Here is a 24,377-nt window from a genome sequence, read left to right as displayed (position 1 = left end):
GAGAGAGACAGAGACACAGAGAGAGACAGAGACGCAGAGAGAGACAGATACGCAGAGAGAGACAGATACGCAGAGAGAGACAGATACGCAGAGAGAGACAGATACGCAGAGAGAGACAGATACGCAGAGAGAGACAGATACGCAGAGAGAGACAGATACGCAGAGAGAGACAGATACGCAGAGAGAGACAGATACGCAGAGAAAGACAGATACGCAGAGAGAGACAGAGACGCAGAGAGACACGCAGAAAGAGAGACACACAGAAAGAGACACACAGAGAGACAGAGACGCAGAGAGACACACAGAAAGAGAGACACACAGAAAGAGAGACACACAGAAAGAGAGACAGAGACGCAGAGAGAGACAGAGACGCAGAGAGAGACAGAGACGCAGAGAGAGACAGAGACGCAGAGAGACACACAGAAAGAGAGACACAGAAAGAGAGACACAGAAAGAGAGACACAGAAAGAGAGCGTTACAGAGACACAGAAAGAGAGACACAGAAAGAGAGACACAGAAAGAGAGACACAGAAAGAGAGAGTTACAGAGACACAGAAAGAGAGACACGCAGAGAGACACGCAGAGAGACACAGAGAGACAGCGAGAGAGACAGAGAGAGAGAGAGACAGAATGAGAGAGAGAGACACAAAGAGAGACACACAGAGAGACACCCAGAGAGACCGACAGAGAGAGTCACAGAGACACAGAAAGAGAGACACAGAAAGAGAGACACAGAAAGAGAGACACAGAAAGAGAGAGTTACAGAGACACAGAAAGAGAGACACAGAAAGAGAGACACAGAAAGAGAGAGTTACAGAGACACAGAAAGAGAGACACGCAGAGAGACACGCAGAGAGACACAGAGAGACAGCGAGAGAGACAGAGAGAGAGACAGAGAGAGAGAGAGACAGAATGAGAGAGAGAGACAGAATGAGAGACACACAGAGAGACACCCAGAGAGACCGACAGAGAGAGTCACAGAGACACAGAAAGAGAGACACAGAAAGAGAGACACAGAAAGAGAGACACAGAAAGAGAGTTACAGAGACACAGAAAGAGAGAGACAGAAAGAGAGACACAGAAAGAGAGACACAGAAAGAGAGAGTTACAGAGACACAGAAAGAGAGACACGCAGAGAGACACGCAGAGAGACACAGAGAGACAGCGAGAGAGACAGAGAGAGAGAGAGACAGAATGAGAGAGAGAGACACAAAGAGAGACACACAGAGAGACACCCAGAGAGACCGACAGAGAGAGTCACAGAGACACAGAAAGAGACACACCCAGAGAGACTGACAGAGAGAGTCACAGAGAGAGTCACAGAGACACAGAAAGAGACACCCAGAGAGACCGACAGAGAGACCGACACAGAAAGAGACACAGAAAGAGAGACACAGAAAGAGAGACACCGACAGAGAGACACCGACAGAGAGACACCGACAGAGAGACACCGACAGAGACCGACAGAGATACACAGAGACCGACAGAGACACACAGAGACACAGAAAGAGACACACCCAGAGAGATCGACAGAGAGAGTCACAGAGAGAGTCACAGAGACACAGAAAGAGACACCCAGAGAGACCGACAGAGAGAGTCACAGAGAGAGTCACAGAGAGAGTCACAGAAAGAGACACAGAAAGAGAGACACCAACAGAGACCGACAGAGACCGACAGAGACACACAGAGACCGACAGAGACCGACAGAGACACACAGAGACACACAGAGACACACACACACAACAAGGAGGGGAGAAGCAGGAGGTGGCAGAAAAGGCTTTGCCTTCGCTCGTCTTACAAACGTGGAACAAACAAACACAGCAACAGTGCATGAATATTCAGGGGAAAGTGACTTGGGGCTTATGCTTAAATCCCCCTGTGTTTTATGACAGCAAAATGCACTTGTGTGGCTTGGTGCATTATTGAGGAGACGACAGATTAAACTGTGGGGTGTGCTGAATATTTAAAACAACTCGGAGGGTGCTGTGAGTCTGTGGGACTGGGGAGAGGAGAAGAGACTGGTTTCTACTAGGACTGCTTGATGACAATGGAGCCAGATATTACAATATGGCACGTTGCCAGTACTTAACGAGATACTGGCATGTTGCTGGAATAGCTAGCAGTAATTTAGTTGGAATCATTTGGATCACTTAGAATCTAGGATTAGAAATATTGTCTTAAGCTAACATGTGAACACCTATATTTCCACTTAGGTCTAACTGCTGGGGTTAGTATTGAATGAGGTTTTCACTCTGCCTCAGAGTATGTTGGCCTTTCTCTGAGGCACCCTGCTCTGAACTGAGGGTAGAGGACTGAGGGGAATGAGAAATGTTGTTTTCAGTCTCTCCTCCTTTCTCCCCTCTTCTTCTCAGAAGAGAGATCCTTAGTAGAGGCCACACTGATCTTCTTTGTGGGAAAACTGTCTCCAAATACACTACAACACAGCTATAACACGAGGCTCTGCCCTACTGTCCCCACAGCACCCTGTTATTAGTAGAGGAGGAAAACACCCTGCTCCTCTCCTCGCCCAGACCTCCATTAGAGGGGCAACACCAGGAGAGACCAGAGAACTGAGACGAGACAAGCCTAATCTCAACCCCCTCTCCACCTCCCTCGACTCTAGCCCCCCCTGGCTAGTCTCTCTCCAATTAGCCTTGGCAATTCATTATCTAATGGCCTGAGCTTGAGAGCAGAGGACAGTGGAGGAGGGGAGGACAGCAGAGGAGGAGAGGACAGCAGAGGAGGAGAGGACAGCAAAGGAGAGGAGGACAGCAGAGGAGAGGAGGACAGCAGAGGAGGAGAGGACAGCAGAGGAGGAGAGGACAGCAGAGGAGGAGAGGACAGCAAAGGAGAGGAGGACAGCAGAGGAGAGGAGGACAGCAGAGGAGGAGAGGACAGCAGAGGAGGAGAGGACAGCAGAGGAGAGGAGGACAGCAGAGGAGGAGAGGACAGCAGAGGAGGAGAGGACAGCAGAGGAGGAGAGGACAGCAGAGGAGGAGAGGAGGACAGCAGAGGAGAGGAGGACAGCAGAGGAGAGGAGGACAGCAGAGGAGGGGAGGACAGCAGAGGAGGGGAGGACAGCAGAGGAGGAGAGGACAGCAGAGGAGGAGAGGGCCGCAGAGGAGGAGAGGACCGCAGAGGAGGAGAGGACCGCAGAGGAGGAGGGGACCGCAGAGGAGGAGGGGACCGCAGAGGAGGAGGGGACCGCAGAGGAGGAGGGGACCGCAGAGGAGGAGGGGACCGCAGAGGAGGAGGGGACCGCAGAGGAGGAGGGGACCGCAGAGGAGGAGGGGACCGCAGAGGAGGAGGGGACCGCAGAGGAGGAGGGGACAACAGAGGAGGAGAGGACAGCAGAGGAGGAGAGGACAGCAGAGGAGGAGAGGACAGCAGAGGAGGAGAGGACAGCAGAGGAGGAGAGGACAGCAAAGGAGGAGAGGACAGCAAAGGAGGAGAGGACAGCAGAGGAGGAGAGGACAGCAGAGGAGGAGAGGACAGTAGAGGAGAGGACAGTAGAGGAGAGGAGGACAGTAGAGGAGAGGAGGATGGGTTTTTCATTAGGGCTAATTTATTTGCATTTAAAAACGGGGGGAGGTGTTTAAAAAAACATAAATTAAGCCAAAGTGTTAATAATGCATTTGTGAATGGGTGAACTTTCATACAATCCGAGCAGCAGGACATTGATAAAAGTGTTGTTTTGCCTCTTGGTGGGCTGGCCTGTACTCCCACTGACAGTACATTAGAGTGGTTAGGAGGAGAGGGTTAATGGGGTTGTAATACTGGGTTATTGACCATTAGGACGCTGGAATGGTTGTCAAATAGGCCCTGAAGGAGAGTCTTGTTGTGGCTGTTCATTTATCACAATTTTCTGCATCCAGTTTGCTTTGCTCTTCGTTCCTTGTGAACAGGGAAGTGATTCAACTCAGTGATGAGACTGACTAGCTGACTGTTGAGATTGAGGCTGTACTGTCTGTTTTCACTACAGAAGTCTTGGGTGTCAGAGTTGGTAGGAGACAGCAAATGAGAGGTAAGGGGGGTTGGACTGTAGCATGGTAACACTGGCAGTGAGGGTTGGGCCAATAGGAAGACGACATAGAAAGGTGGGTTGGACTGTAGCATGGTAACACTGGCAGTGAAGGTTGGGCCAATAGGAAGACGACATAGAAAGAACCCACTCACAAATACCAATCCATAATGCCACATCAACAGGAATGTCCTTTTAAATAATGGGTCATTTCCTGTAAACAATGAATCATTTGGAGTAAGTGGTGCATTATAGGATATTAACAATATGAGGAAACTACTTCAAAATGGGCTTTTGTAAAGACATAGAAGACATGACAGTAAAAAGTCTCCAATCAGTTTCACATTCAATCTCCTATATTGGGTGTGAACGAGTCATGACTGACAAGTCCCGGCGGCCAATCCCCACCCCAACATCCCCCTGCTCACTCACCCCATTGGCCGTGCTGACGGCCTGGTAGTAGATGCTGTAGCTCTTGTGGGGGAGGAGGGGGGCGTTCCAGTAGCCGTTGTAGGTGCGGTTGTCTCCGATGCAGAAGGGTACGGGGGTCTTGATGTCGCCCATGGGCAGCTCGGCCGTGAAGTAGTACTGGGAGTTGAGCACAGTGGTGTTCTGGAAGTGGATGGGCACCGGGTAGCAGCGCAGGATCTCTACCGCCCTCCGCGTCCGCCGGGGGCGCTCTTCCTCCACCACCACCACCTGGTACTTACTGCAGGGAGACAGGAGAGGACGACCTAGCAATCATTCAATCAAATGTATTTCTAAAATATTTCTGCAGCATCTTCCTCTGCTTGCTGGAAAGAAGCCTGAGTCAGTGGATCAGAATAGGACTTGAAATGTGTGACAGGAGTCTAGTGGGGCGGCAGGTAGCCTAGTGGTTAGAGCGTTGGGCAAGTAACCGAAAGGTTGCTGGATCGAATCCCCGAGCTGTCGTTCTGCCCCTGAGCAAGGCAGTTAACCCTCTGTTCCCCAGGCGCCGAAGACGTGGATGTTGATTAAGGCAGCCCCCCGCACCTCTCTGATTCAGAGAGAGATGTTAACATTTGTTCATCCACTTTGTGTACCAAGGAGAACTGTGCAAAGAGTTCTTTTGATAATTCAACAACTTATCAATTAAAATGTGGATCAAAGAAATCACAGGATATTACATTTTCCCGGGTTTGCATTTTAACCCATCATTGTAAATGAATAAACTAGACGGAGAAACATAGGAAATACTAATTGCCAATGACCGATACACATTTTCACTAATTCTTCAGCATATCTGATGCGTTACAGTTTGTGTATCATGACAGAATACACTTGTCAAGCTACCAGCAATCTCAAGTCATGCAGTCTACCCTTTATTTTAAAAACATACAATCCTCAGCTTGTGTGCATCAGTACCGCTTGCCATGCGGTATCAGAGAGAACAGTCTATGACTTGGGTGGCTGGATTCTTTGACAATTTTTAGGGCCTTTGACACCGCCTGGTATAGAGGTCCTGAATGGCAGGAAGCTTGGCCCCAGTGATGTACTGGGCTGTACGTACTACCCTCTGTTGCGCTTTCCGGTCGGATGCCAAGAAGATGTCATATCAAGCGGTGATGCAACCAGTCAATACGCTCTTGATGGTGCAGCTGTAGAACTTTGAGGATACTGTACTGAACATAAGCAAAACTCCTACTTCACTAAAGCGGAGAGCAGTGAATTAATTACACGTATAAATAAGCATGTAAACTTGCTAATCTGATAACAATTGGACGAGAGACAATCGCAGACTACGTTGGCTGAGGTGGTGACAATTTAGTATTGACCAGGGTGTCTAGTCAACCCTTTCCTTGCTCTTTGACTGAAACAGACAGCTTTAATAAAGTCATGAAAGCCAGCAGCCTCGTAGCCCGCCGCCCCGAGAAGTAGAGCGCCATGTCATTTACAGACGTCATAGCGATAGCAGTCAGGTGGGTAATATCTCATCTATGTGGAGGGATTTAAATGGCAGGAAAGAAACTGGAACTGTAGAAGCATTCCCGACTCTCTCTGTGTGGCTCTCTCGCCCTTTCTTTCATTCCTTCTCTCGCTCTCTGCCAGGATATTAGGCGACAGAATCCCTGACACCGGCTGGGGATTAGAGCGCTGCTCTAAGTGTGCCCCAAATAATAATGACATGAAAAAGGTTCCTACTATCGTGCCCCCTATTTCATGTCAGGCTTGGAGTTAAGTGTATTATAAGAAGAGAGATCAACATCCAACCCTGAACCAGGCTTCCTGGATAGAAAACCTTGGGAAGCGAGAGAGAAAGCCTTGGGAAGCGAGAGAGAAAGCCTTGGGAAGCGAGAGAGAAAGCCTTGGGAAGCGAGAGAGAGAGAGAGAGACAGAGAGAGGGACAGAGAGAGATACAGAGAGAGGGACAGAGAGAGAGACAGAGAGAGAGACAGAGAGAGAGACAGAGAGAGAGACAGAGAGAGAGACAGAGAGACAGAGTGACAAAGACAGAGACAAGAGAGAGACAGAGAGAGAGATAGACAGACCGATATGGGAGTTTGCATTGAGGCAAATTAATTTTGAAGACTACTATTGAATATTATTAGACAGGTATGAATATCAAAGATGAGAATGAATATTGCTGATTTGATAACAGTCCTCTCACTCCCACATTAGAACGACATTAAAATAGCTGTAATTAGCTCAAAATTATCCTTTATTCAATTGAGATTGTTATGTATAAATGAACCCAAGAAGGTTAATGTAACAACTGCTAATTTAATCACAAAATCTTAAGGCTAATCAGGATATCTGAAACTATCAGCCACAAACTATCATTAAAACCAAATCAACAATCTTAACTCAACTAATTTTGCATAATCAACAATGAGGTTTATAATATTACGTAATGAAACCGGGTTTTACTTGGTTGCTCTAGTCTAGTGTGCTGTATTTTTCACTTTAAGGCCTTTCAAAAACTGAAGCCTACATTTAAGGCCGTTTGTTGTGAGTGTTAAGGTGTCAGCATTCTTCAGTTCAGCGTTAAGGTGTCAGCATTCTTCAGTTCAGCGTTAAGGTGTCAGCATTCTTCAGTTCAGCGTTAAGGTGTCAGCATTCTTCAGTTCAGCGTTAAGGTGTCAGCATTCTTCAGTTCAGTGTTAAGGTGTCAGCATTCTTCAGTTCAGCGTTAAGGTGTCAGCATTCTTCAGTTCAGCGTTAAGGTGTCAGCATTCTTCAGTTCAGTGTTAAGGTGTCAGCATTCTTCAGTTCAGCGTTAAGGTGTCAGCATTCTTCAGTTCAGTGTTAAGGTGTCAGCATTTTTCAGTTCAGCGTTAAGGTGTCAGCATTTTTCAGTTCAGCGTTAAGGTGTCAGCATTCTTCAGTTCAGCGTTAAGGTGTCAGCATTCTTCAGTTCAGTGTTAAGGTGTCAGCATTCTTCAGTTCAGTGTTAAGGTGTCAGCATTCTTCAGTTCAGTGTTAAGGTGTCAGCATTCTTCAGTTCAGTGTTAAGGTGTCAGCATTCTTCAGTTCAGCGTTAAGGTGTCAGCATTCTTCAGTTCAGTGTTAAGGTGTCAGCATTCTTCAGTTCAGTGTTAAGGTGTCAGCATTCTTCAGTTCAGTGTTAAGGTGTCAGCATTCTTCAGTTCAGCGTTAAGGTGTCAGCATTCTTCAGTTCAGCGTTAAGGTGTCAGCATTCTTCAGTTCAGCGTTAAGGTGTCAGCATTCTTCAGTTCAGTGTTAAGTTGTCAGCATTCTTCAGTTCAGTGTTAAGGTGTCAGCATTCTTCAGTTCAGCGTCAAGGTCAGGTCAGCTGGCGTCTACCCGAAGTCGGACGAGTGTACTCGCATACTTCCTTTAAAAGACATTTGCTTGAAAAACTAGAAAAAAAAGCGGCAATAGTAGTTTGTCCATTTTTTAGACACCGTAGCCACTATACACTTCCTACAAATAGTCAGAATTAATCCAAGATGACTCCATCTGTCATTGATTTTTGCCAATGAGATCTTAGTCACGCAATTTTACATCTAACCAAGGTGTTATGTACAGTATTTCTAAATGAAAACATGTGCCTGAAAACAAGTCGTCTCTCGTTGAATGACAACAAAGACTTTACTGAAGAATCCCTACTGGTGACCAATCACCAACGAAGGGGCGTAGACTTTGGCTTTCCCCAAGAAGAAAATAGTGTCCCGGAGCCTTACCGAAGACCAAAATGAACAAAAACATCCAAATCATAATATATGCACAAACTCTTCCAAACTGTATAGACAGGGAAGCATTCATACTCCTTTACTCATGCACAGCCAAGTGGAAGTCAAGGGGAGTGAGGTGCAAAGACAACATAAGACAAATTCAACTAACCTACAACTTTTCCAAGGAGTAAACCATCTGCTTTCACCTGAGCAGAATCTCCCTGAGAGATTTATTTTCAAACAGGAACCAAGAAAGCTCCCGACTCCTGACTCCACTCATCATAATCAAAATTCAAGACCGCCCACACCAGTGTAAAGCCCAGAAACAATATATGTTTGTCTTAGAAATGATACAGTTTGTCAGCCCTATTCGATCTTTGCCAATTACATTTCCCCCCAGCTCCACACATCCATTAGAGATTAGATCTGTCATAAACTGCTGGGAAATATCAGGTCAGGTCCCTGTGAAAGTCTGTGTTCTTTCAGTTATTTAACTCATTACAGTGGGAGAGGAGGAGCAGGAGGGGAGCTAGGTGGGAGAGTGGGAGAAGAGGAGGAGGAGAGGAGCTGGTTGGGAGAGTGGGAGAGGAGGAGGGGAGGAGCTGGGTGAGAGAGTGGGAGAGGAGGAGGAGGAGAGGAGCTGGTTGGGAGAGTGGGAGAGGAGGAGAGGAGCTGGGTGAGAGAGTGGAAGATGAGGAGGAGGAGGGGAGCTGGGTGAGAGAGTTGGAGATAAGGAGGAAGAGGACGAGGAGGGGAGCTGGGTGGGAGAGTTGGAGATAAGGAGGAGGAGGACGAGGAGGGGAGCTGGGTGGGAGAGTTGGAGATAAGGAGGAGGAGGACGAGGAGGGGAGCTGGGTGGGAGAGTTGGAGATAAGGAGGAGGGGAAACAAAAGGTGAGGAGAACATTTAGTCTCAGATGTAGGGCCTTCTTAAAGGCCAGCCATTACTTTAAGAGGCTGTTATTGCAGTGATTGATCCCTCTCTCCCTCCCTATCTCAGGTGACTGTGCCTCTGGGATAGATGCCTCCCATTGTTCTTACCTATTAGATGTGTAACCAACAGATTCCCCTGAAGATACAGTACATTCTAGCGTGGCTAAACCAGATTGAATGCTATGCAGTGTGTGTACAGTAGCATTCAGTCTTGTTCAACCAGGCTAACAGTATAGGAATAATTCATCCCTCCAGGAGAAAATACAGGCTAAGAAATAGTAGGTGGAACCTAATTTGTATTCTAATGCCAATGAGGGAAATACTTTCTATAGCTCTGAATACAACAAGAGGAATAAACCCATAAACACTGTTTGCAGTAAGAGCCTATTTATGATAATGCTATGATAGAGCACTATTCTTTTTACCGCCAGACAACAGGTCAAAAGTTGATATTTTCTTTGCAATTACCGGGATGAAAAATGTATCTGCTTTCTGGGCACAGCCAGTGTAGAGAGAAAAGCAGATGCTCGGGGGCTGGAACCGGAGAAGAACGATGCATCTTCAATAAATAATAGACAACTCAGCACAAATGGCTGCTCCAAGGCTACCTGCAACGTCTAGATATCAATTTGAGAAAAACAATACCACTTAATTAAATATTTCTCTCTCCTGGTGTGCCCTGGGTACTGGTAAATGTCCAGATAAACGGTAGAAAATCTAGAAAAATGTGCATCACTCCAGCACAAAATGGCTGCAACTCCTCTATTTCTCCAGTCTTTATTGGATAACCATCAGGTTTATCATAGTGAAAAATACATATTGAAGTGCTGCATATTTAAAATGAGGCGTTGGTAGGTTATGAGTATAATCATTTTCCCTTCAGGCGATATGGAAAATGCTGATGGCAAAACTGCGTCTCCATGATCTCACTGCGGGTTTCATATTGGTTTCTGCCTCAGTCTCCTCTGGCCTTTACTGCGAGCTACAAAACTACAGAGACACCATCTGAAAACTAAGCAAAAAAGACAGCCTACTTTGGAGTTAGTAAAGATCCCATAGTAGTTATAGTCCTTTTTAGCATTCAATTAACTCTGACATTCAATACACAACAATCAATGAGGATACTTAAAGAGGGAGAAGTGGAGTTAACTGTCCACTCGGTAGCTACCCTGGGAAAAGAGCAAAACTTTTGAGAGGAATTCACATTAGTTTGGGCTGAGGAACGGTCTTTAGTGGCTATTTAGCCTTCACTTGTCCAGGTGTGTCAGGGAGGTTTGGGGGAGAGGTCAGGAGGATTGTCTCCTCCCTAAAGTGGTGTAACTCACCCCCAGACAGGGTGTGCCTTCCCTCCTCCTCCTCTATCTCCTCCACATGGCCTAGAGACACAGTCAACAACCTCTCATCCATTCCACACAGGACATCGTAAACCAAGAACTAACACATGGAGAACAACTACATAGTCAGGAGCCGTTTCGGAACCAATCACAAAGGTGAGACAGCTAAGAGACTGAACAGACATTATAAAATCAGGGAGAGACATGTGACCGTGTACTTCGAGAGACTGGAGGTAAGAAATCATTACATAAGCACCTGGTAAGCTATGAGAGAGTGAGCATGAGAGAGAGCGAGCATGAGAGAGAGCGAGCATGAGAGAGAGCGAGCATGAGAGAGAGCGAGCATGAGAGAGAGCGAGCATGAGAGAGAGCGAGCATGAGAGCGAGCGAGCATGAGAGAGAAAGAGGCATTAGAGACAAAAAAATCTAAACTCTTGATCTTGTTTCAGTCGGGCAACCTCAGCTGAGACCAATTAGGGGTCCTTGTGCTGCTAGCTCCGTTTCAGAGTGGCGCCCCAATGTGACGCAAGACCAATTACACACAACCTCCTCGTTGGCATGGACTCAAAGGTGACCCGGGACCTATCTAGATGCATTTTTAATGTGGAAAGAGAAGGTCGTGGTTTGTCGTCCTCTCTTTTTTGTATACATTTCAATTTATTTTCAGTCTCTTTTCCATTTTTAAATTAAATATACCTTCCGGTAACTCGCCTCACCCATTGTGACACGGATCTGCTATTTTTTAGACCTTAGAGCCAGAACCTCCATCAGAAGCTAGCCATCAGAAGCTAACCAGCTGATTAGCTACTAGCTATTTAGTCATTGTGAGCCACTGCTAGCGGCCTTTACCTTCTTCACAGACACCAGACGTTTTTTTAGCCTGGATAATACTTGCCAGCCTGCCAGTATTGGATTGTTCTCTCCACTACAACGCCGGATTCCTGCCGTAAACTCTGGACCATTACTCCTGATCATCACAGCTAGCTAGCTGCCACCGAGTGACCCAGCCCCGAAGCTAGCCCTGAGCCAGGCCCACCTCCCGGGCTACTCTGTGATCACTCGGCTACACAGCCGATGCCTCACGGACTCTACCCCAATACGGCTAGAATCCACGACTCCACCGGATCCTTGCCGTAAGCTCTGGACCTTTGCATTGGATAATCGCTGCTACCGAGTGGCTAACGCCCCTGCCCCGAAGCTAGCACCAGTTAGCCACGAGCCAGGCACATCTCTCGGCTAGCAAATACATTTCTACAACTACAATACTTCTTTTGCCATCTGGCCCGGACACTTTGTCGACACGGTGCCCCGCCGTACCACCATGACTGGTCCGCCGCACCCCCCGCAGCTACTTGCCCAAGCCTCCCCAGCTTCTCCTTCACCCAATTCCAGATAGCAGATGTTCTGAAAGAGCTGCAAAACATGGACCCGTACAAATCAGCTCGGCTAGACAATCTGGACCCTCTCTTTCTAAAATGATCCTCCAAAATTTCAACCACTATTACCAGTCACCCTCTCTATCGTATCGTCGAACCCTCTTCAAAGGGGGTGACACTCTATACCCAAACTGTTATAGACCTATATCCATCCTGTCCTGCCTTTCTAATGTCTTCAAAAGCCAAGTTAATAAACAGATCACTGACCATTTCGAATCCCACCGTACCTTCTCCGCTGTGCAATCTGGTTTCCGAGCTGGTCACTCAGCTACGCTCAAGGTCCTTAACGATGATATCGTCATAACTGCCATCGATAAAAGACAGTACTGTGCAGCCATCTTCATCGACCTGGCCAATCACTGAATTCTTATTGGAAGACTCAACAGCCTTGGTTTCTAAAATGACTGCCTCGCCTGGTTCACCAACTACTTCTCAGACAGAGTTCAGTGTGTCAAATCGGAGGGCCTGTTGTCCGGACCTCTGGCAGTCTCTATGGGGGTACCACAGGGTTCAATTCTCAGGCCGACTCTTTTTTTCTCTGTATACATCAACGATGTCGCTCTTGCGGCGGGTGATTCCCTGATCCACCTCTACGCAGACGACACCATTCTGTATACATCTGGCCCTTCTTTGTTAACTAACCTCCAAACAATATTCAATGCCATACAACACCCCTTCCGTGGCCTCCAACTGCTCTTAAACACTAGTAAAACCAAATGCATGCCTTTCAACCGTTCGCTGCCCGCACCCGCCCGACTAGCATCACTACTTTGGACGGTTCTGACTTAGAATATGTGGACAACTACAAATACCTAGGTGTCTGGCTAGACTGTAAACTCTCCTTCCAGACTCATTAAACATTTCCAATCCAAAATTAAATCTAGACTTGCAACAAAGCCTCCTTCACTCACGCTACCAAACATACCCTAGTAAAACTGACCATCCTACCAATCCTTGACTTTGGCGATGTCATTTACAAAATAGCTTCCAACACTCTACACAACAAATTGGATGCAGTCTATCACAGTGCCATCCATTTTGTCAACAAAGCCCCTTATACCACCGACCACTGCGACCTGTATGCTCCAGTAGGCTGGCCCTCGCTACATGTTCGTCGCTAGACCCACTGGCTCCAGGTCATCTAAGTCAATGGTAAAGCTCTGCCTTATCTCAGCTCACTGGTCACCATAGCAGCACCCACCTGTAGCACGCACTCCAGCAGGTATATCTCACTGGTCATCCCCAAAGCCAACACCTTATTTGGCCGCCTTTCCTTCCATTTCTCTGCTGTCAGTGACTGGAATGAATTGCAAAAATCGCTGAAGCTCGAGACTTATATTTCCCTCACTAACTTTAAACGTCAGCTATCTGAGCAGCTAACCGATCACTGCAGCTGTACATAGCCCATCGGTAAATAGCTCACTCAATTTACCTACCTCATCTCCATATTGTTTTTATTTACTTTTCTGCTCATTTGCACACCAGTATTTCTACTTACACATCTGCTCATCTATCACTCCAGTGGTAATTTGCTAAATTGTAATTACTTTGCTACTATGGCCTATTTATTGCCTTACATCCTCACGTCATTTGTACACACTGTATATAGACTTTCTTTTTTTTCTATTGTGTTTATTCCATGCGTAACTCTGTGTTGTTGTTTGTGTCGCACTACTTTGCTTTATCTTGGCCAGGTCGCAGTTGTAAATGAGAACTTGTCATCAACTAGCTTACCTGGTTAAATGAAGGTGAAATAAAAAAAATAAAAACATCCCCTGCCATAAAGTAGGATGAGGTCTACATAAATGAGGCCAAGCGGCACAGATTCAATTTTACTTATATTTCAGGGTATCTTGTTGAGGCTCATCACCGCGTTTCCTGTCCACATACACTGGAAATAGACGAACGTAGGAAACTTGTCACAACACTGCACCACACAAAACGCTTCCTCTGTGAATTCATTTAAAAAGGGGTAACTCTCCTAAGAGAGGAGAAGCAGTAATGTGACACGTCCCCTGGGGGACGGATAGAGCTGAAGGAGAAGCAGTAATGTGACACTTCCCCTGGGGGACGGATAGAGCTGAAGGAGAAGCAGTAATGTGACACGTCCCCTGGGGGACGGATAGAGCTGAAGGAGAAGCAGTAATGTGATACTTCCCCTGGGGGACGGATAGAGCTGAAAAATAAGCAGTAATGTGATAGAGCTGAAAGAGAGGCAGTAATGTGATACCTCCCCTGGGGGGTGGATAGAGCTGAACATTCCAGGAGAGAAACAAGGGATCTGGGCCAGAAATAGAGGAGAGTGGCTCTCACTCAGTCATCTCTTTTCTGGAGTGTTGATGGCTCTGTCCTCGGTGAAACAGTTGACAGAAAGAAAGTGCTTTGACTCTGTAGCTGGGGCAACGCTGGGTTTAGGAGGCCACAAGTCATATTTCTCTACAGCACTTGGTAAATGCTTTCCTTGGCACAGGAGGTGAGGAGGAGGAATGAGGAGCGTGTGATTGTGTGTGTAGGGTGGTGTGTTCTCGCCCCGGTGCAGCAGATTTGACACATTAGCGCGGGTGCTAACGTGACTGACAGTAATCCATTTAAAGATACAGCTTGCCCCTGGTTAGGCTGCTATTGTAGCGCCACGCGTATGTAACGCTGCCAGACAGACGGCCCTTCAAACACCAGCCTGTCAATGATGCAGTCCCTCACAAGGCTTTATGCAACAAATGCGACATGACGTGTGTGTGTGTGTTATTCAGGACAAAGCCTGGCAAATATAGCCCAGCCTTCTTTAATTTGGTTTTTAAGTTAAGCAGAGGTTGTGTTTTTATATGCATCCCGACGCATTGTCATTCAAGTGCTTTTACCAAACGTATCCAATCAGTTGGACGGGTTGCATTCTTTGTGAAATGTATCAAGGCAAAACATCTGGTAATTCACATTCAAATCTGGCTGGCTAAATCCCATCGCCGGGGAGGACATAATGGTGAGCAACCAGTCGTGTTCTTCCACAGTATATTGTGTAATGAACCACATCAATTCCAACGCTACCGCCTCACATCATGTTAAAACAAAGTACTAAAAATAGATGTATCATACCTCCAAAGAAGAATGGTGGCATATGATAACGCATTCAGAATGGATCTGAAGCTCATTAATTGAATGATGCATTCAGAATGTATCTAAAGCTCATTAATTGAATGACGCCTCCAGAATGGAGCTAAAGCTCATTAATTGAATGACGCATTCAGAATGGATCTAAAGCTCATTAATTGAATGACGCATTCAGAATGGATCTGAAGCTCATTAATTGAATAACGCATTCAGAATGGATCTGAAGCTCATTAATTGAATGACGCATTCAGAATGGATCTGAAGCTCATTAATTGAATGATACATTCAGAATGGGTCTGAAGCTCATTAATTGAATGATGCATTCAGAATGGATCTAAAGCTCATTAATTTAATGACGCATTCAGAATGGATCTAAAGCTCATTAATTTAATGACGCATTCAGAATGGATCTGAAGCTCATTAATTGAATGCGTTCTCCACAAGCAGTAGCACCCGAGGATTCTCTTCAGCCACTTATTGTGGAACACAATACTCCAGGTATGACAGTCTGAACGTCTACAGTGACACGTGCTGTCTCCCTCTCTGTAATGGGACCTACAGTGTTGCCTTCCGCGTCGTGTCTTTGGCTATATCGGATTAAGTGATATGACATGCCATTCTATAAAATCCTTTCTCTGTAATTAATATTACCTGATGGAGCTAATCATGTAAATGTGATTAACTAGAAAGTCGGGGCACCACGAAAGAGTGTTTATAGAGCTGTTATCTCCCAAATAAAATATTTAGTAATATCTTACATCAATAGCAGTCAATATTAATCGTCACCTTATTTCAGTCTCATCTGAAAGTTGTAAATTCTTGATTATCTTCATGAACCTCGGCAAACAAGTTGAAGCAGCAATACATAATTGGGTTTAATTATTTATTTACTAAATACCTAACTAATCACACAGAATTACATATACACAGAATGCAAATTATTTCATACAGAAAACGTCCCTGGTGGACGGAGCCAACAATTTCTGGTTACACAAGGAAAGGGGGTTGGGTTTGAGTGAAAGAGCGGGAAGATTGAGGAACAAAGGGAGAAGCCATGCTATCGTAAATAAATAAATCTTATGCATTCTAAATTACCGCCCATTTGGAAAAGGAAAATGCAATAAATATTTACTCTGAACTGCGCTTCGGTAGGTTGGACGTAGATGCTGGCCGTGTTGGCCAACAGACATCTTCATGTCCTCGGAAGAATGTCTCTGGTGACGTTTCTTCCATATTGTCTCATATTGACGTTTCTTCCAACCCCCACCCAACCCCTCCATATTGACGTTTCTTCCCCACCCAACCCCTCCATATTGACGTTTCTTCCCCACCCAACCCCTCCATATTGATGTTTCTTCCCCACCCAACCCCTCCATATTGACGTTTCTTCCCCACCCAACCCCTCCATATTGACGTTTCTTCCCCACCCAACCCCTCCATATTGACGTTTCTTCCCCACCCAACCCCTCCATATTGACGTTTCTTCCCCACCCAACCCCTCCATATTGACGTTTCTTCCCCACCCAACGCCTCCATATTGACGTTTCTTCCCGAACCCAACCCCACCATATTGACGTTTCTTCCCCACCCAACCCCTCCCACCCAACCCCTCCATATTGACATTTCTTCCCGAACCCAACCCCTCCATATTAACGTTTCTTCCCGAACCCAACCCCTCCATATTGACGTTTCTTCCCGAACCCAACCCCTCCATATTGACGTTTCTTCCCGAACCCAACCCCTCCATAGACGTTTCTTCCCGAACCCAACCCCTCCATACTGACGTTTCTTCCCCACCCAACCACTCCATATTGACGTTTTTTCCCCATCCAACCCCTCCATATTGACGTTTCTTCCCCACCCAACCCCTCCATATTGACGTTTCTTCCCCACCCAACCCCACCATGTTGACGTTTCTTCCCCACCCAACCCCTCCATATTGACGTTTCTTCCCAAACCCAACCCCTCCATATAGACGTTTCTTCCCCACCCAACCCCTCCATATTGACGTTTCTTCCCCACCCAACCCCTCCATATTGACGTTTCTTCCCCACCCAACCCCTCCCGCCCAACCCCTCCATATTGACGTTTCTTCCCCACCCAACCCCTCCATATTGACGTTTCTTCCCCACCCAACCCCTCCCACCCAACCCCTCCATATTGACTGTAGCCTGACAGAAGGAATATGGGGCTCGTGACTGAATGTGTTCATCATCTTTCTATTTGTCTCTTGTGACAGACTGCTACATACAAGTAACACAGCTGGATAGAGCACACACATGATTTAGTCCCTTCGACATGCCACGTGGTAGCAGAGAACACACAAGTACACTCTGAAGGAAACCCTCTTCATGTCAGGGAGAGTGCTGTGACCAATGCCTAGGACATTTTTAAGTACGATGGAGGATAGAAATGGGGAATATTAATAAGAATTATGGCAGCAGAACTAAATATCACTTGATTGACAGTTGATCATGCTCTTCAATATACAGTAACAGAATATCATAATTGTCATAATGACAATTAATCCCCAATTAATCATATATCGCGCCAATGTACAGACTTTAATTTTTCCTTAATTTCCTGGTGAGCCTTTGTGCTGGGATTAGAGTGAGTTATACAAACCAGAGGACATTTTAGTCGCCAAATACTCTTTTATCTGTTAGCGACTCCTGACCAGTCAACAACAAACAAAATGCCCTAATTACCGAATCCTGTGATGTCATTAAGTTAACTGTAATTAAGATGACAATGACGAGCCAATGTGACAGAATGACAGTCATCCGGGGAGAAAAAAAGGTATACCTGCGTGGGATTGGATGAGGGCTGACAGTCTTGTATTTTTGGTGTTAATCTTACAGTGATATTTTTTTTTGGGGGGGGGGGGGGGGTGTTATGTCAAATTAAAGGATACTGAATTTAAGGATCATGTTTGACGGCGCGTGAATTCCAGTGTCCAACTTTCCGTGGATATCTTGCGGGCGTTTGGCCCCTGTGCTTGTGTGTGTGTGTGTGTGGTGTGTGTGAATGATTAAAAAACAGTGCATACCTTGTTATAACCTGTGACCTTAATGCAGTACAAGGAATTCATGACTAAGAACAACAACAAAAAAGAGCTCTGACAACACAGTCATGACCGAAGCAGGATATCCTGTCTATGTTTGTGGGACAACTTCAGACCCAGCTGCCAGAATATCTGCAGTCTGCAGTGCACAGACATGCACACGCACGTACACGTATGTACATTCTCTCTCTCTCTTGCACATTTAGTGCCAGACAATTTACAGCCGTAGGTTTCATGGAGAGCTCGTCGGCAGCACTAGCGGCAGCAGCAAATGAGGGAAGGCTAACATAGCCGGGGTGTGGGAACCTGCCATTGCTGTTATTCATTTCTCTCTCTACCATCCGTTCCAAGGATAATTTTTTTAAATGGCTCGAATCGCCATTTGTGCTCCCGAGCAAGCATATTGCATATTTCTCATCTGTCCTGTTTATTTACAGTGGTGTGCAAATCAAAGGAGAGACACCCTTGACGACAATCTGTGCTTCCAGATGTACCTGGCAACATAAAAGTGGAAGGAAGGGGGGAGGGGGGGAGAGAGGGCTCGTCTTTGGAGTCTGAGAAAAAGCTTTGTTCTTATCTTCAAATGATATAGTGCTGCTCAGATCCAATGCCCACATGAAGACGTGATGCATTGTAAAAACCCCTATAAAAACACAAGTTTGGATAAAAACATTCTCTTGGCAAGGCAATTACAATCAATTAGGTCAGAGGGAGGCCGAAGCGGTTGGCAGCGAAGGCAATTTGTGGGGTGAACAGCATTGTGGGAACGAGAGGAGAGGAAAATGGGGTCGGGAGTGAGGGCAGGGTGTTAAATTGGTGTGTGTGTGTGTGTGTGTGTGTGTGTGTGTGTGTGTGTGTACGTATGAACGGGCCTACCTGACAGGGGCGCCTCGGCTCTGGGCAGGCTTCAGCAGGACGGTGACCGTGCTGTCTGTCTGGTTCAGGGGAGTCTCCTGGTCATAGCCTGGCATCAACGGAGCTGTGGGAGAGGGGGGGGGCACAGGAGAGCGTGACTCAGAGATAGATAGAGGACTCATCATGGATATATCCCATTTTAGCATGAGAGGCTTCCACTGTGATTCCGCCATTTCATAATAGTCAAAGTAGTCAACTGGGTTGTAACCTGAATGGTGCTGCCCATGATGTCATAGATACAAAACAAAAAAAAGTCCTCTATCTCTATGGGGTGACTCGAAACTGACCGACCGACGAGACCGACAGAGGCCGAAAGACAGAGACCGACAGACTGACAGACACAGACCGACAGCCCGACCGACAGCGACAGACCGACATGAGACAGACAGAAGACACACAGACCGACAGACAATACACAGACCGACAAACGACACATAACGGCGAGTACACAGTTCACACAAACATAGACAGAGATCGACAAGTATACACAAATGTAGATAAACACAGACACCAGGAACACAAACACTGCTGTATTACTGAGGATGTCCTGGAGGATTTTGGGAACTACAGTACAGATTGTATGTTGATCCTGATCATTGTTTCTCCTCACCTGAGATCTTGGTGGTGAACTGGGTAATGATGGGGGTTCCAAAGCCCTTGATGGTGCTGGCCCGGATGGTGAATGAGTAGGTGGAACCGGGGTAGAGACCCACAAACATGTGGAATGTCTCATTGCTGAATTTGAACACCCTACCACTCTGGTTGGTCAGGTCAAACTCCGTGTCGAAGGAGCTGAGGGCCTTGTAGGAGATCTGAGGATGGACGCACAACCTAGATTAGATGGCTGGAGAGGACAAGCTTATATCAAAAGTTTCAAAAGTAGGTTCAGGCTTGCTATGTTTAGTTTTGGTGTATAGTAAGGATTATGGTGTACCATTAGCCAGAATATCATAGCTGTAATATACCAAAAATAATTCTGAAAGAGTTGCAGCACAAAGTTAGAGTAGTATGCAGAGCCTGGCATCTGATAGGCAAACTAGGCCTGAACTTTCCATAGAAACAGCATTCAAGTCTGTTGTTTTATTCAAATCATTCCCCCTGCTTTATTCAAATCGCCCCCCGCTTCCTCTAGAGTAGGAGAATGGAGGCCTAGGGATTTCTTTCTGAAAGGGAGAGCAGTGGAGCGTCGCGTGTACCCTCCTCCTCCTCCTCTCTTTCATATAACTTTATCAGCTCTCTCGCTCTTGAAAAGCTTCATTTAAATAAATCATTTGGTCTCTCCTAATGGAAAGCCTCCTTTATTATTCTGTTCTGATTCCCAATTAAGAGGCACAATGGGGAGTGTTGCAGTGTGGTGGCGACCATTTGTATCCATCAGGTGTGAAATGTTGCTGCTCAGGGCTCTGCTGGGCCATTAGTCTATATCAGGAGGGAGGGAGGAATGCATCTGGAGCCTTTCAAAAGGCTATTCAAGTTAGCGTTGATCGCTTTTCATATATCGCACACACACACACACACGGCTGTCAAAGTTGTTTTTGTGGGGGTGGGGGGTGTTTTGTGTGTGGAGAGTAGGGGCTTGCATTAGGGTTAGGGGTCAGCTGTGGTTAGATGGCTCTGAATTCAGGCTGTGCATATTCAAACAATGAACCAGCACTGCGTTTTCCCAACCAAGAGAAATCACAATAAAGATCTCAACTCTGAACAAAAAGCTGTTTTGGAGAGAGAGAGAGAGATGGAGTCAAAAGGCTGAAGAGCACATGAGACGAGCTGAATGCCAGCGAATGACAGTAATAATGGGGTTGAGTCCATCAGAGTCTAATGAGGCAGTACAAAAATTAACTTTTGATTTGTCCATTCTTTCAACCGGATCGCAGCCCAGAGTCAGCTCGATATGACAGAATATAATTTAATTATGAGCATATCTGACAGCTTAATTGGAGAATTTTTGCACAAATTCGGGTCTAGCACAATGGCTCTTCTTAACGCAATAAAACCCTATTTTCGTCTTATTGTGTGGGGAGCTGAAGGACACGTCAAACGCAAGGCAAATGCTGCGATAGGAGAAACACGTTGAACTAGAGTAGCTTATAAACATGTACAGTGCTTTCCACCAATTATTTCATGTACAGTGCTTTCCACCAATTATTTTATGTACAAATGTGGATAACAGGAAACCACGATGATCTTTTCAGGTAGGTTGTGTAAACGTTGGAGAGGGCCAGATGTTTCCGTCTTGACATCGCAGTGTTGTTAATGAGGGGTATTTTAAGACTGCAATCTTCTATATAAATAGTGGATGATGTTAGACAGATTAAGTGCAGCATGGTCCACCGTCTAACTCGAAGGTATGCCCCACGCTCCTATGACAACAATACTCAAGTACTGTGTGCCTCCAGTTTCTATTCCATCACTATGCCAGAAGCTTGACGACCAACTCTATAGTTGTATTTCAACAGTGTTAGCTACAAATCAGTGGAGGCTGCTGAGGATAGGACGGCTCATAATAATAGCTGGAACGGAGCAACTGGAGTGCCGGGGTGGGGAGGGATGGGTTGGGTTGGGTTAGGCTGGGCACGGCTGGGGTGGGGCATGGCTGGGGTGGGGTGGGGCATGGCTGGGGTGGGGTGGGGCAAGGCTGGGGTGGGGCAAGGCTGGGGTGGGGAGGGATGGGTTGGGTTGGGTTAGGCTGGGGTGGGGCATGGCTGGGGTGGGGTGGGGCAAGGCTGGGGTGGGGAGGGATGGGGTGGGGCAAGGCTGGGGTGGGGCAAGGCTGGGGTGGGGAGGGATGGGTTGGGATGGGTTAGGCAAGGCTGGTGTGGGGCAAGGCTGGGGTGGGGAGGGATGGGTTGGGTTAGGCAAGGCTGGGGTGGGGTGGGGCAAGGCTGGGGTGGGGCATGGCTGGGGTGGGGCATGGCTGGGGCGGGGCATGGCTGGGGCGGGGCATGGCTGGGGCGGGGCAAGGCTGGGGCGGGGCATGGCTGGGGCGGGGCAAGGCTGGGGCGGGGCAAGGCTGGGGCGGGGCAAGGCTGGGGTGGGTTAGGTTAGCCATGACTGGGGTGGGGAAAGGCTGGGGCGGGGCAAGGCTGGGGTGGGGCAAGGCTGGGGCGGGGCAAGGCTGGGGCGGGGCAAGGCTGGGGCGGGGCAAGGCTGGGGCGGGGCAAGGCTGGGGCATGGATGGCGGGGCATGGATGGGGCGGGGCATGGATGGGGTGGGGCATGGATGGGGCGGGGCATGGATGGGGCGGGGCATGGATGGGGCGGGGCATGGATGGGGCAGGGCATGGATGGGGCGGGGCATGGATGAGGCGGGGCATGGATGGGGCGGAGCATGGCTGAGGCGGGGCATGGCTGAGGCGGGGCATGGCTGAGGCGGGGCATGGCTGAGGTGGGGCATGCTGTCGGAGGGGGTTCAGTGGGTAATAGATTGTGTTTGGTTATTAGGTTGGGTCTATTCGATAATGGAAGCCGCCCGGCTCCTGCCAGACCAGTTCGATGTGTGTTGGAGGGAAGAGGGAGAGAGAGAAAAAGGGAGAGGAAGAAAGACCGAAAGGTGGGCCCAGATGGGCGGCTGGGCTTAGCAGTTTCCCCAGATGATCTTACCTCATACTGCTTAATGATCCCGTAGGTCTGGACAGGCTCGCTCCACCGCAGGGCGATCTTCTCCTCGTAGGTGCTCCCCTGGATGGACTGGAGTGGCACAGCGCCAGGCACTTAGGTGGACAGGGAATAGGGGAAAATTAAATAGAGTGACTTTATCATAAATGGTTGGGGGCGGGGGCGTCATGGTCGTGCAGTTCTATTCGTTCTCCCTGACCCCAGTGAGGTCCTGAAACAGTACGGTACATTTAGTCAAACTGGATGTTTTGCCATTGTCTCTTTCAACTTCTTCAATGACCTAAAAGTTATGAGAAAACATCATGGTTTACAGTGTGGCTGGGAGGTACACAGTGCTGGGTGCTCACATTGTAAATTACATCGGAAGGAAAACCAACTAGCATTAGGGTCAAGACCCGCTACATGTACAACTCGCTGGCAAAACAGTTCAATAAAAGGAAAGCACGCCGTTCCATTTTCTTACCCATAAGAGGGTCAAAGATTTCATGTTCTAGCAAATAAATAAATAAAAAGCTGTTCAACTTCAATCACATACTATACCTATGTGGAAAAGTTCTACTTGTTATCAGGAAGATAAATTCAATCGAGATCCTTTGAACGTTTAAAATCCCTTTGAATAGCGGCGTGAGATTGTAATTTACAAATGGCCTTTGAAGAAACCAATTAAAAGGAAACACGCAGAAGTAGGTGTATGTATCAAAGGAGGGCGACGTAAGTGCTTTCAAATAACTACCTTATCTGGCACTTATTGAAACACGTGCCCTCATGCTTTCATGTTCTCTGTTAGGCCCCAACGATGGCCTTGAAAAGCTGAATGTATGACCTTTTGGCAGGGCAGAGTTGGGGTCAATTCTATTTCATTTAAAAAATATCTATACATTTAATATTTTATAAACAATACAAAACATACACATGCAAACGACAACATCATACAAAACAATGAAATCACACCTGCCAGACCCACTATCGCACACACTCATCTCCAGTGACCGCATTACTTTCCACTATATGGCCCGAAACTGCACTTTCTTGTTTCTCTCCATAGCCAAAACACTTTTACTATTTAAATAACAAATCATTAGATTTTTCCATTGGGTTAATGACGGCGGTTTAATTGATTTCCAAGATGCGTGATGAGATGAGAATTGTCCAGCCCATCGGGTATTTCACTACTATCCAATTAATGTGCTATTCTAGAACAGAACCTCGCCCACTTACCATCTTCGTCGGTCAGCACGTCCACGTCCATGCTCTCCTTGATGCCTTCGGGGTTCCTCAGCACCAGTTTGACGCTGACGTTGGTGTAGGGTGACAGGTTCCGGATGGTGTGCTGCGGCGCCAGGCTCAAGGTGTCATAGCACACCTCCTCGCGGGTCTCCTCCTTGTCGTCTGCCTGGTAGCGGTACTCGACAGTCAGATTGTAACTGTGGCAACGGGTCACGTTGTAGCCGAAGGGCTCCCAGCGCACTGTGATCTGCTTGGACTTGATGTCCACCACCTCCAGTCTTTGGGGGCCATGCATGGGGTCTGTAGCGAGGGGGACAAGTGAGGGGGGAGAAAATGTGTCTATCATAAAGATAACATTAACACTAATGTATAAAAGCATTGATATCATTTCATATATTCAAAGATTGTCCAAAAATATGTTTTTCCTTCCTCTTCAATATAGCTTTTTGATATCAACAGGCAAAGAATGTTGGCAAGCATCAAAAACTAAATCCTGAGTCCTTCAAACAGTTGCAACATCCCAATCCCCCTACCGAGCCATATATTTCCCCTGCTGTGGCTCTGTGTAAAC

At 47.1% G+C, this 24,377-nt stretch overlaps 1 protein-coding gene across 3 annotated transcripts in view; it reads right to left on the bottom strand.

Annotated features, from left to right (window-relative positions):
• The window catches only part of LOC139420199 (receptor-type tyrosine-protein phosphatase mu-like), a 300,083-nt gene that overhangs the window by 104,355 nt on the left and 171,351 nt on the right, over positions 1-24,377 (bottom strand). For all 3 annotated transcript variants that reach the window (XM_071170025.1, XM_071170026.1, XM_071170027.1), the window contains exons 8-12: positions 23,798-24,106; positions 22,565-22,674; positions 19,575-19,776; positions 18,926-19,028; positions 4,454-4,730 (exon numbers count right to left, since the gene is read on the bottom strand). In XM_071170025.1, coding sequence (XP_071026126.1) covers positions 4,454-4,730; positions 18,926-19,028; positions 19,575-19,776; positions 22,565-22,674; positions 23,798-24,106 — 1,001 coding nt within the window. The remainder of the gene's footprint in view (positions 1-4,453; positions 4,731-18,925; positions 19,029-19,574; positions 19,777-22,564; positions 22,675-23,797; positions 24,107-24,377) is intronic.

The sequence above is a fragment of the Oncorhynchus clarkii genome, chromosome 11, assembly GCF_045791955.1.
Source record: "Oncorhynchus clarkii lewisi isolate Uvic-CL-2024 chromosome 11, UVic_Ocla_1.0, whole genome shotgun sequence".
Lineage (NCBI taxonomy): Eukaryota > Metazoa > Chordata > Actinopteri > Salmoniformes > Salmonidae > Oncorhynchus > Oncorhynchus clarkii.
Note: the sequence above shows the minus strand (reverse complement) of the source record. Positions and strands in the feature narration are given on the sequence as shown.